The sequence below is a fragment of the Saccopteryx leptura genome, chromosome 1 (genome assembly GCF_036850995.1).
Source record: "Saccopteryx leptura isolate mSacLep1 chromosome 1, mSacLep1_pri_phased_curated, whole genome shotgun sequence".
Taxonomy (NCBI): Eukaryota; Metazoa; Chordata; class Mammalia; order Chiroptera; family Emballonuridae; genus Saccopteryx; species Saccopteryx leptura.
This window is the reverse complement of record NC_089503.1, coordinates 222,443,816-222,457,997: the sequence shown is the minus strand read 5'-3', so window position 1 is coordinate 222,457,997 and position 14,182 is coordinate 222,443,816. Positions and strand designations below refer to the sequence as shown.

The following is a 14,182-nucleotide window of genomic DNA, read 5'->3' as shown; positions in this document are numbered from 1 at the left end:
AGAAAGGATCATTTCTATAGCTAATTGTTGCTTTATGGACTAAATGTACCAATCTCATGTAATTGTTGTCAGCATTAAATAAGACAGTACATGACAAGTTTTTTCACAGTTCCTAGTGAAAATTTAAACATTTAAAAATTTAAAAATATGTATAAGATATATACTACAAATATATATATAAACAAACACACTTTTTGTATGTATGTGTGTATATATATGTATATGTATATATATGTGTATATATGTGATATATATATATATATATCAATATATATAGCCCTGGCCTGTTGGCTCAGTGGTAGAGCATTGGCCTGGCGTGCAGGAGTCCCGGGTTCGATTCCTGGCCAGGGCACACAGGAGAAGCACCCATCTGCTTCTCCACCCCTCCACCCCCTCCTTCCTCTCTGTCTCTCTCTTCCCCTCCCGCAGCCAAGGCTCCATTGGAGCAAAGTTGGCCCGGGTGCTGAGGATGGCTCTGTGGCCTCTGCCTCAGGTGCTAGAATGGCTCTGGTTGCAACAGAGCAACGCCTGAGATGGGCAGAGCATCGCCCCCTGGTGGGCATGCCAGGTGGTCCCAATCGGGCGCATGCGGGATTCTGTCTGACTGCCTCCCCGTTTCCAACTTCAGAAAAATACAAAATATATATATATATATATAAAATATATAATATATATATATATATTTTAGAGGGAGATATTTAGAGGAAAATACTTCTCAAATCTGTCCTTCAAGTTTTTCTGTCTCACATTTGGACTATTTCCTTGCTCTTTTTTCTTTACCTGTTAATTCCAATTTGACAGGGATGTAAAATACAACATAGGAAATATAGTCGGTAACATTGTAATAAGTATGTATGGTACCAGGTGTGTACTTGAAATATCAGTGGGACCATTTTGTAAAGTATATGATTGTCTCAACACTGTGCTGTACACCAGAAACTAATATAAAAGAATACTGAATGCCAAATGTAATTGAAAAACGAAGTAAAAAAAAAATGTCAGTTATCAAATATGGTAACTGCAATAACCATTTTTTTTTCTAGGTTTGCAAATATGATTATGTGGAGATTTGGAGTGGCCTTTCCTCGGAGTCTAAATTACATGGCAAATTTTGTGGTGCTGAAGTGCCTGAAGTGATCACCTCCCAGTTCAACAATATGAGAATTGAATTCAAATCTGACAATACTGTATCCAAGAAGGGCTTCAAAGCACATTTTTTCTCAGGTATCAGTATTCACACACTGCATGTGTATATTATGAATTTTCTAGGTGGATTGGCTTAACTCATATATTATCTATTCTATAAATGTAATTAGGAGGTATGTAGAATGCATGAACATTTATCCTAGGTTGAACAACTTATACTTAAAATTAGGATGTTAATAAAAAGGGCTCTGTTGGAATGTAGCTGTCAAATACTTAGATCTTATAGAAACTAATCAAATATTATAAAGGCTAATACAAGTAGCACAAAATTATTATAATAATATTTTCATATCATAACTTTACTCTTTACTAGTGGATGGGGATAATGATACAAAACTTTCAAAAACTGGCAGACATTTTCAAAATAATTTATCTTTGTTTTTGAAACCTGTTTTTTTGTTTTAGAAACATATTTTTTATTCTTACTCTTTAGCAACATATTTCTTATATTACTGTATGCTTATTTTTATTATTTAAAATTATACTTTTCCTCACCACCATAGAAGTGTTCGCAGAAAAAGACCTAGAACCATGAAATTATCATTTTACTAAAAATGATGTATTAGCAGATATATTTAGTATTTGACACTTCAGTGTTTGGAATTTAATTCTTAGTTTAATGAACTCAGTAAAATTTCTCTCTCTTAGAGAGCTGACATTTGATAAAACGTCCCCCAATTTTAAGAAAATACAGTGTGTCCATAAAGTCATGGTGCACTTTTGACCGGTCACAGGAAAGCAACAAAAGACGATAAAAATGTGAAATCTGCACCAAATAAAAGGAAAACTCTCCCAGTTTCATACCTATTCAGTGCAGTTTGATGTGGGCTCACGCACAGATTTTTTAGGACTCCTTAGGTAGCTATCCCGTATAGCCTCTACAGACTCATCACTGACTGATGGCCTACCAGAACAGGGTTTCTCCACCAAACTGCCGGTTTCCTTCAACTGCTTATCCCACCGAGTAATGTTATTCCTATGTGGTGGCGCTTTGTTATAAACGCGCCGATATTCACGTTGCACTTTGGTCACGGATTTGAATTTAGCGAGCCACAGAACACACTGAACTTTCCTCTGTACCATCCACATCTCGACTGGCATGGCTGTGGGCTGCTTCGCTGTATCCACGGTGTTACATCATCATCTGCGCATGCGCACATGCTGCCACATCATCCTACAGAAACTGGGAGGGTTTTCCTTTTATTTGGTGCAGATTTCACATTTCTATCGTCTTTTGTTGCTTTCCTGTGACCGGTCAAAAGTGCACCATGACTTTACGGACACACTGTATATAGAAATATTAGTAAGATTCCTTATTTTCCCAATTTCATAGCTTATAAAAATGTTTTTGTGAAAAGTTAAATAGATAAAATTGTGATAAACCTTAATATAACAATCCATTCTGCCTTTCAGACTGGCAAGTAATTTCAAGCAACTGAATTCCAATTATGTTTTAATATTAGGTAATTTGGCTTGAGTTAATTCAAAGTCCATTTATTTCAGTCCCCATGTGTTTAAAATTAATGAGATTTACCATAGCAGGGTTTGTTTGGGGTTTTCAGTGTAATTGAAGTTAATGGTTCAAAAGCTCCATTGAGGTCCAAGTCATACACAGAAGTAGCTTCAAAATACAATGGATTTCGGCTCTCTTGTTCTCATTCCCTTCCTTCCTCCAGATTTAATTGCCTTTTAAAAGTTTCTCAAGCATTCATTTAAGATATACATTATTCAAAGTAGACTTTTAATATCCTAATTCAATGGAGAAAGACTTCCTTTAGTCTTCACCATTTTAAAAAATACCATGTATGCTACAAATTTTAGGTTTTTAATCAATAGAGATAAGGTTTCTTAGAGCCGCCTAAATATCTGTTTTAAAAGTTAAAATTATAAGGTAAATACATTTTATCATAATATTAATTATAATATTCAGAATTCTTTTCACTTTAAATTAGTTATGTATTTTTTAAATAATACTTTTTACAAAGGTACATGCTATGTATTCCAGGTCAAGGTATGAGTAAATTTTAAGTTAGAATGTTTATAATTCATTTTCTGATCTTTTTGGTCAGGCAGAACTTTACAAATCATAAAAACAGATTGTTTGTATCTTTAGAACATTACTACTGAAATATAAAGCCAGCTACTTGAATCCATATACTATAGAGATGAAGGCACATATAGAAGATGCTGTTCTCCATATGATAGGACATAGCTTTTATTCCCATCTCTGTGTAGCTGTATAATTATAACATTATCTGAATACCTTGGTAGTGCTAAAGCATAATAGTACAGTTCCTGTAAATCACATTTACTGATGCAGGTCATTTTAGGAAATCATCTCTGTTTTTAGTATTTATCAGTGTTGTAATTTAAAAATTATAAGTCAACTAGGTGACAGTACTTCATTTTGATAGATTCTAGCCTAAGGTGTTTGAGGGTGTGTAGGTAGCTAAGTGTGCTAAACAATAAAGTTCAAGAAGAAATTCAACTGCAGACTTTCCTATAGCTGCAGTTTTGAGCACTGAACTATGCCCACACACATTATCTCTTTAATAATCACGATAAGGCTGTAACCTTCTCATTGTTGTACTCATTTGACAGATGAAGCAGCTGAGGAGTTAAGTAGGCTGCTTAGTGTCACAAAGCATTAAAATCTTTGTCTTAACTGTCAGAGCTGATCATGCTCTTTGCAAATGGTGTTATTTACGGTATATGTTACACTGAACATATTTGTGACCTAGGAAACAACACATATACTTTTCACCTTTTTATTAGATTATTATTTTGTAAACTCCAATAGTCATTAAGTATGAACGCTTGTGTTTTTTTATGTATATATTAAAAAATCCTGGCAGTTTACCATATTGATGTTTAAAATGCTATGGTTCTGGATGAAGAATTAGATTTATTTCACATTTAAGTTCCTGGGGAATGCATTTGCTCGGGAAAAGGGAAGATAAAAACATATTTGCAATAAAGAGTATATATGGTACTATCAAGAAATGGCAACAAACAAGGACTTATGTTACTTAATGTTCTAATTATAATCATGTCACAATTATAATTTGCAAAAGATCACCCTTTTTAATAGATCAGTTGCTACTCACTATGAAAATATTATTTGAGTTCTAATAGCACTAAAGTACAATAATATTTAGCCATGTATTAATTTAATGATTATTTAGTGATTCTGTGGTGGCAATAGTAGTCTATAATAAAATATTATTGGAAATCTAGGTAGAAAACTGTCCGTGCACTGTGCATACAGCTAAGCATGTAGGTGAGAGCAAACTTGAAGGCTGCTATCTACAAATACCAAGAATGCCCGTATTAGGTGGATGACTGGTGCATTGTAGTTCTCCAATTTCTCTCAGTTTCATCTGATTTAAATATAAAAATAATTTAAGGAGAAAAACACATATCATATTTCCATCTATCTGTTACCCCCCCCCCATATTTCTAGATTTGCAAACATTATGTAATACACTTTGGTCTTTGAAAATTAAGAAATTTAAAAATTCATCTACATAGTAAGACCAGTTAGTATTAATGTGTTTTTAATTGAGTCAAATTTTATATTTTTAATTTTTATAGTTAATTTGTAATATTATCTCATTACAGACAATTGAATAAATCTTACTCTAGAGTATCTGTTAATAAAGAGACACTTTATGAAGATTCAGTCTCAGATGGTTTTTTACATTTTTTCTAAGAAAACTCACCAAAGAATTCAATAAAGAAACAATATTTGACAGCAGGTGATTCCATATTATTTGGAGAAGAAAGCTATTAGGTGTAGACCTAGCTTTCTTTTAGCTAGGTAATGCATCAAAGAAAAGACAAGGTCATGTATTTAGGTTTTTAATGTACAATATACAATGAAAATATGTATAATCATATAGAGATTATATTCATTTTTCTCAGAGCCCTTGATTTTAAATAAAGCACTTTATGGACCTAAGAAATAGAATTGGAAGAATGACTCTGAGAACTTACAGAATAATTTAATATTGATTTCTTGTCACTTCCATGTTCATAATAGTAAGAAATCATCACATGTGAATTCTGATTTAATATCTTAAATTAGTCATGATAAATTCTATAACTTGAAAATTTGGAAGTTATTGTATCACACTACGGAAAATCTACAAGCTCCTCTGCAAAAATCAAAGTGTAATATACTGTACTGATTCTGGGGTATACTTAAAAACAATATCATGAAGTATAATACCAAAGCAAATAAGGATATTAGAACTATGAAAGTAAGGTTATCTAGCCATGATATAGAACTATGTGTCTATTCAGTGTTTAGTTAATTTAGAATCTAGTGGCAGGCATTTTATAGACTAACAGTAGATTATGTTATGTTCTTGGACTGAATAAGGTTTGTTTCTATATTTACAATAATTACTTACTTTATATGATAGTAAAGCCAAACTTAAATTTAATTTCATGTGGTGTTGTATTTGAACCTAAGTTTACAGATATGCACAGGTATACACAATATAGTTTACTTATTTTAAGTGGTTAAGCAAAATTAACTGTATTCCACTCAGAGCAAAGTTATTTTTCTGTATATGGCTTAAACTTAAAAAGAATATTGTAGGATTTTATGCATGTGAAAACGGCAACCTTTTGGAAATCAATGTGTCATTATTTAGGAATAATATTATATAAAAAAATGATGTTAGGCAAAGAGAGGTGAGCATAGACATTGTACCTTCTTAGGCAACCCTGTGTTAGTGCAAAGACTCAATCATGACTTCTGCACTAGTGAGAACTCAGAATTTGAATAAACCTCTTTTAAAAGCAGTCTTCCTCTTGGATCACTTTAATAGGAGAGTGATCTGTTACTTATGGACCTAGTGACTTGCTTCGTGGAAGAAATGGAATAAAACCCAGATTTCCTGACTCCCAGTTTATTTGTGGTCTGTAATAAATATAGGAGTCAGATAAAATGATTTGTGCAATATTTTAATGTTTAAATTCAAGTGATTTGAATCTTGTTCCAAGTTATCATTATTGACGGTATTTAAATATTTGCATGTTTTAGGAAGAGAGAATTGTCTCTGTCATAGCTCCGAATACAGTAATACTGTTTTGAAGGTCATTATTTATTCCATAGTTTTGTGCTGAAAACTATGCATTTCCATGTCTGTGTGTTCACACGCATGAGTGTGTGTGTGTGTGTGTGTGTACAAGTGTACATGGGTTTGTTTATTTTATATTTGAGCATTGACTAGGGTATATCTGCTCATATATGTTTCTATTATGGTGTGTGGACCCTTTTTCCTGAAGACAAGGAAGCTTTCTGCAAAGAGAAATTTTCTAGTTTTAAATCTTGCAAGAACTTGATACTGGTTGCCACTTAGTTTTGTCCTGTGTGTATTTTCCATAGACTGATGGCCTCTGATAGTCTCGAGATATCCTGCAGACCTCTAATGGGAAGATGCCACCTCTTTTGTCCCTTATAATGGACCTGTCCTTCATCTAACATGAAGGAATGGAAAACAGATATGTCCATTCCAATGAAGGAGACTAATTTCTATCTGCAGAAAAAGAAATGTTTTTATTTCTATTCAAGAAAACATTTTTCTCACTAATGAAAACTACTTTTAAATTGTTGTGCCTACTGTATGAAAATACTAGAAAATTTCAAATGAATTATTGATCAAATTCTCAATTATTATTTTACAGACATTCTGAAAAGTATTTAAAACACTGCAGCCTTCTCTGTTCTCTCCTTTGGATGTTTATTGTTCAAAATATTTGTAATTTGTATTCTACGAGAAGAAGGGCGGATAAATTAAAAATATAATAGTGTTAGCAAATAGTTTTTCCCCTGATTTGATGAACTTCCTTACATAAGAAGTCCAGACTGTATTTGTGGAATTAGGTCTTCTATGGTGTTGTTATTTCTCAACATAGATTTTCTAAAATTACATTCACTTTTATTAGAACAGTTTATTTACTTCTATTCAAACTAGTATTTTTAAAAATAATATCCCCATGTTCACTACTTCTTAGACAACTTAAAATATTAAGTTAAATACCTTTCTTTATCTGAATGATGTAAACATTTATCATATATCCAGATGTAAACATCTAGATAATTTTAAGTGTTCCAGTGTGCACTAAAATGTTCTCTTTTCATTTGACTGTTTGACCCACCGAGGCAGTTTTATATGCTACTTTACTGGCCATGATGGCTTCCCTCTGCTGCTTGTAGTTACTATTTTGATCAATCCAGTTTTGAATCTCACCTAAAATTCAGATAAATCCATACATATATTCTAACATATATTCTTAATTTTTATGTAAGATTGATTATATTTGTCAACATTAGAGGTAGGGATAAAGGCAAGAAATACCAATCATCTGGGCAGTTGAAAAATAATAGGTACTTAAATAATATAAAATCATTTTCTTCTTCTCCCTTCTCTTCTTCCTCTCTCCCCTACTTCCTCTAACTAATATTTTAAAATTATTTTTCCAGCACAACAGAAATATGAATAATTGCTATAAAAATTACTATTCAAATATGATTGGTTTTACTTTCACCATTATTTCTCTTTAGTTACGATGACTACAGGTCATATTATGTTCTAGCAAATCTAAAGAAAAAAATTCTCCTTAGAAATGTAAGCTAGTGACTTGAGATCTCCATTAGAATGAAGCTTCAGCATTAGAAATTTTTTTTTATTGGAATTGTTTTCATTATGAAATGTCTACGGATTTTAAACTTCAGCATTGATAACTTGTATTCATTCATGTTTTTATTTTAACAGTTTTCTATCTCACACATGGCAATCCAAACAGATCCAGATAAAAGGAGGATTCAGGCAGTCCCTGTGATAGGGTTTGTCACTTAGCAACTACTCTGCTTATAGTTGTTAGATTTTCAACTAGCTCTCAAAAGTCTGGTTGACCTATCATACAACTAAATTTCACTCTGTCAGTTTTATTTTAAGTACAACAAGCAATCATTATATAAACATTTTCATATGAAATATGAAATGTAAATGTCTATTTCAGAGTAAAGAATTCTGGCACCAGAAAATTTTAAATTGGCTGTTTCCATTTAATAAAAATGAAGTATATTTCTATATCTACTAATAAGAGAGTGTTTTGTGAAGCATCTTAATTAAAGAGCCACTGGAAAGGTATATTAGCATAATAAATTTAGATCATTTACTACTTGACTATTAGAATTAGAAAATGTAGGTAGCTGCCACCATGGTGGTAGGAAGTATGGTTTACCATCTACCCTTCTGCATAAGTCATTAATAACTCAAACTATAATTTTTACTATTGATGCAAATAAGGGAACACGGATTCCAGATTATTAAAATTTCTCTAGGCCTGACCTGGAGGTGGCTCAGTGGACAGAGCGTCGGACTGGGATGCGGAAGACCCAGGTTCGAGACCCCGAGGTTGCCAGCTTGAGCGCGGGCTCATCTGGTTTGAGCAAAAACTCACCAGCTTGGACCCAAGGTCACTGGCTCGAGCAAGGGGTTACTCAGTCTGCTGAAGGCCCGCGGTCAAGGCACATATGAGAAAGCAATCAATGAACAACTAAGATGTTGCAATGTGCAACAAAAAACTAATGATTGATGCTTCTCATCTCTCCGTTCCTGTCTATCTGTCCCTGTCCATCCCTCTCTCTGACTCTCTCTCTCTCTCTGTCTCTGTAAAAAATAAAATAAAATAAAAAAAGTTTAAAAAAATTTCTCTAAAATTAATTTTACAAGGCTAACTTTTTGTTAACTTCTAATTTCTATACATTTGGTGTTTGATGCTAGGTATTTTTCTTTATTCTATGTTTTTCTGTGTTTTCTTTTCATCTCTATAGTAAGTAGTAAAAGGGTAGTGGAACTGTTAAGGAGAGGTGGAGAACACAAAAATCACAGATATATTGATTCTGATACGTTTTTTAAAACTTTGGGAATATATATATATATATAGAATATTTTGATATTGCCAAGGCATGAATATATCCCAAGAGCATCTGTGTACTGTGTTATGTAATCAGTCTCCAAAAGGGGAAGAAATAGGCATATCCTTAAAAATTACTCTCGGATACTTTGATTAAAATGTTTTCTCTAAACGCATCTTCACAGAGTAACTCTTTATTTGACAGAAAGGTAAATACATTTACTATTTTTGAATCACCATGAGCTCACAAACTCCCTTTAAAAAAATCAGTTGACAGTGTAAATTATGAATTCAGCCTACCCTCTGATATGACTGTAGTGTGTGACTTTGGTTCTCTATGCTGTGGGAGTAATGGTAGTCTGAGTGTTCTGTTTTGACTTTAATGCACATGCCAGCCACGGAATGAGAGCTGGGTGACATAGTCTGGTGGCTGCCGCCTCTCGGTGGACTGGTTGACCACTACTCTAGTTTGGCTTTTGTTCCTATCGTGTATTTGTTGGCTGTTTCTTAAAGCTCATATTTCCTAATATAACCTTTGCTTCTTGCACCATGAAAGCCCTTTTAGGGAATTATTTATTAATAAACTGGGCTGCTTTAGTAGATTTTTTAAAACTGTATAAATTAGCTTTCTTCTTTAGGCTAGTCTAACCATGCCCTTTTCTGTCTTAAATATTATGAAATGTCCAGATTCATCAATGCTTAGCTTAACTGCAAAGTTATGAAAAAAAATTAACAGTAGTTTTACTAACTGTTTTTTTAGCAATTATACACATATCTTGGAACCTTGTTTAGCCTCTGTCTAAACACCATTGTTAATATAGTGAAGGATTTCCCTCTACTGTAATGCCATTTCTTGCATTTATTCAAACTATTCACAATTTTCAATTTATTTTTTTTAATTGGCAATAAATGTTTAGGGTTAGTTGCAAGAAGATCTGTTCTATCCCTGACTTCTACTGAAAACTTCTTCTCCCGGAATGAAAACTGTATGTTCTCCTTCTGCCCCAAATGGTCTCAGAAATTCAATTCGTGGTACAAGGCACCAAGCTAAACAAGGACTGGGTAGAACTAAGACACTTTTAATATTTTTATCTTTATTTTTTATGTTGGGAACAGGAAAAGCTGTGGCTTAGTTTACCCTTTGCCAGTGTTAACCACAACTAAATGATTCTCCTTTGATATTCTTTGTTTTTCAAAGCCACTTACTAAACTATAGGTTATCTCTTTTCCAGACAAAGACGAGTGCTCTAAGGATAATGGTGGGTGTCAACATGAATGTGTCAACACAGTGGGAAGCTACGTGTGCCAGTGCCGGAACGGGTTTGTGCTGCATGAGAACAAACACGACTGCAAGGAAGGTATGAAAGAAGTGTTCTTTTCTTGACAGAGTCTAGAATTTCATGCCGTTTGGGTAAAACACCGCTTCCAGGTAGGGTTAATGGTATCAATGAGTAACATCATTTTTGAGTGTCCAAATGTCAAAAAAAAAAGTACCAGTATGTGCTGTGATCAAAGATCCAAGGCAAATTTGGAACCCTCGCATTACCCCAATATCTGCACTTCACACGTGTGGTGTTAGAATAACTTTGAATAACAGACACGGACACTGCTATGATGCCATCTGGCAGCCAAAGGCGCATCCCTTTGTCCCCAGGTCTTTATGGGACAGACCTTAAAACAGCTTTCACATTTAAACTTAACGTCTGCTAAAAGCTTTGCATTTGGTTAAATTTCCCTCCCCAAAATATCTCATATATGTGCTACATGAGTGATGCCACTTTAAATACCAGGAGAGTCAAAGTCAAATGCCTCCCAGAGAAAGACATTTGAACGTGGTAGACACTGTGCCATTTAAAGTTTTAAGTCTTGGTTTTAGAGGGGAAAAAAGAAGAAAAAAGGGAGAAGAAGGAAAGAAACATACTAGTAGCACAACAGTAGCTTACCAGTTCTGGAATCTTAGAATATTCCAAGATTTTATAAAAACAATGATCTTAATCTCCTTAGCCAGTATGAGCTAGATTGACCCAAGAAATAGTTATTCAGTTTTTATTTCTTCCTTTGAGGGTCTGCTTCTGAATTTTCTACTGAACTCGGATTTATGCCTATTTTGAAAGAATTGCTAAGACAGATTTCCTAACTTGTGTTATTAGCATATGTAGATCGGCAGGTACATGACTGGAACCAGTTAGATAGCAATTGTTTGTATGGATATTTGAATAGTATCCTGAATGGGCCCTTGTTCCAGTTAGTTCCATTGAAATATGGTCATGGGTCATGGTATTTTTTCTGTTTTCAGTGAATTATTGACATTGCCCAGAATCATAGGCAAACAGGATATTTGTTTCTTTTCGCTTCTATGAGTACAGCATGAGTCCAGATCCATGGGGATTCTGGTATTTGTAACTTGGTAAAGTAGTCTATGCAATCAGCAGCCTGAGGAATAGACCCAGTTTTTTTGCAGATATGGAAGGTAATTCAGAGCAAAAATGAGCCAGCTTTTGCAGAGTATGCATGTAGCTCATGGGTCACAGGTAGCAATTAAGAGTAGACATCCTAAATCTCTGTTTATTGCAGTAAATACTTTCTAGAAATTATTTTATAAGATACTTTCTTTTAGATAAAACTATATCCAAGTACCCCACAAAAGTCCACTTTGACTCCCAGGGGAGGGATCCGATTTTCTCTCCCCTCTGCTATCGTGCGGGCCTGTCCACAGATATCAGCAAGCTTCTTGGTTCGGTCACACAGGTCCTTTGCCTGGTTCTGCAGACTCCACATTTCATATCGAAAGGCAAACACTGGGGCCAGGGAATGTAGAAAACCCTTGTCAAGGCAGGATCCATACTTTAAGGCTGTTTTCTTGCTACATGATCCTATATTGCCAGAAAGCTGAATTCCACCTCCTTTTTCTATCCCTCACAAACCCAAACCTCTCTCTGTGGACACCTAGCACAGTTAAGATAAAGGTCAAGTAGTAAGGAATGTGACAGCAGCACATCACTGTCAGCATCTTACCCTGGTGGAGCCCTGCAGCGTAACAGGTGTTTTGTCCATTTAGTAAAGAATTTCTCCGGAGAGGTTTCTCGGAAATTTCAGAGAATTTATTGTATTTTAGGATGGGATACACAATACATAACAAATAATTCAGTACAAATCAGGATGCTAGGGTGCTGCTCCATAAATTCTATGGAATGAACAGTGCTGGAGGATATTAAGTGTTTTTGAAGTTTAGTATTAACAAATGGTCCCCTTTAAAATGATGCCATTTTAATCATGAAAAACCTAAAAGAAGTTTCATGTTAATTGAATATTCCTGGGAATTAGTTTAGAAGCTATCACCATGGCTCATAGCTGTTCATTTATTTTTTCCCCTTTATTGCTTCATTATACTTTGATGAAATTAGGGTTAATTCACATTAGTAGCTAAACTTTTAATTTTGGTATTCAAGTATACACTTTAACCAAAGGAAGGAGAAAATGTAAATACACAATTCATAAAGTGGCCACTTTATGTTAATTAGCTATAAATGATGCTTCTATGAGTAGAAAACAATGAATGGAAATGGCATAAACTATTGATTTTTGTTCATGGCATTGCATTAAATATTGTGTTGTACATACCAAGTGTTGTACATACCAAGTGTTGATATCCTTGATTGTCAATAGATGTGGCTCTGTTAAAATCTGAGCTTACAAGAGCCAGAAGTTTAAAATAGTTTATTTTCTTTTAGGCACTTATAAAATTTAGCATAAACGTTTAATTTCATGAAAGCAAGAAAACAAAACTTTGCATGATTTTGCTCAACAACCTGTGCGCCAAAGAGATGAATGAGATAACAGGGGCTAGAGTGATGATTAGTTGGTATTCAGGAAAATCTCCCAGTAGGATAGTGGATAAACAGGCTGCTTTCTTGTTGGTCCAAACCTGAGCTAGTTTTCTATACTGATTGATATTATCGTTATTGGCACAGCTGAGTGTGAACAGAAGATCCATAGTCCAAATGGCTTCATCACCAGTCCCAACTGGCCAGACAAGTACCCAAGCAGGAAGGAATGCATATGGGAAATCAGTGCCACTCCGGGCCATCGAGTCAAATTAGTAAGTGAGCATGTAACCCTTCTTTTATTAAGCTGACTGCCCATGTCTTCCATGGCTAGCACATGGAAGTAAACTGAATGTTTATTTAATTGAATTGAATTAGTTAGCAAATATTGATAGAAAAGATTTTCTTTCCTATACTTTCCTATTAATACTAAGCAAATCCCTGATTTCCTAAATCAAGGCAATAGTAATAGTAGCCATTAATTCTCATATACTGATCTTATCCTGTGTGCTTTAAAAGGCATTCCCAAAGTTGCTGCAAGACAGTAGTTCTATTTCCTAATGTATTTTTATTATTATTATTATTACTACTACTACTACTACTGCTGCTACTATTACTTTAGTGAATGAGAGAGGCAGACAGACAGGAAAAGGAGAGACAGAAGCATCAACTTGTAGTTGCGGCACCTTAGTTGTTCATTGATTGCTCTCTCATCTGTGCCTTGACCGGGGGCCTCCAGCTGAGCCAGTGACCCCTTGCTCAAACCAGCACCCCTGGGCTCAGGCCAGCAACCTTGGGCTTCAAGCCAGCAACCATGGGGTCATGTCTATAATCCCACATTCAAGTCAGCGATCCCGCATGCAAGCTAATGAGCCCGTGCTCAAGCCAATGACCTTGGGGTTTCAAACTTGGATCCTCAGCATCCCAGACCGATGCTGTATCCACTGTGCCACTGCCTGGTCAGATCCTAATGTATTATTGAAAATGATGTTTCCACAGGGAAAAAATAAAGGAACAAAACAGAAATTTAGCATAACAGCAATACAATAAATATTCACTTAACCACAGCATAGTAAATTCTACTGGCAATGTCAATTCTACATGCCTCATATACAAAGCATATGTATTTTTTATAATAAAACTAATTTTTTGTGGTTTGTGAATATTATGTTTGCATAATATATAAATAGTTGCCCTCTTTAGATGGATATTGATAT

General features: G+C 34.5%; 1 protein-coding gene across 2 annotated transcripts in view; it reads left to right on the top strand.

Moving 5' to 3' along the window:
• TLL1 (tolloid like 1) overlaps positions 1-14,182 on the top strand; it is a 202,133-nt gene that overhangs the window by 165,770 nt on the left and 22,181 nt on the right. For both annotated transcript variants that reach the window (XM_066386943.1, XM_066386936.1), the window contains exons 16-18: positions 1,044-1,224; positions 10,374-10,499; positions 13,113-13,240. In XM_066386943.1, coding sequence (XP_066243040.1) covers positions 1,044-1,224; positions 10,374-10,499; positions 13,113-13,240 — 435 coding nt within the window. The remainder of the gene's footprint in view (positions 1-1,043; positions 1,225-10,373; positions 10,500-13,112; positions 13,241-14,182) is intronic.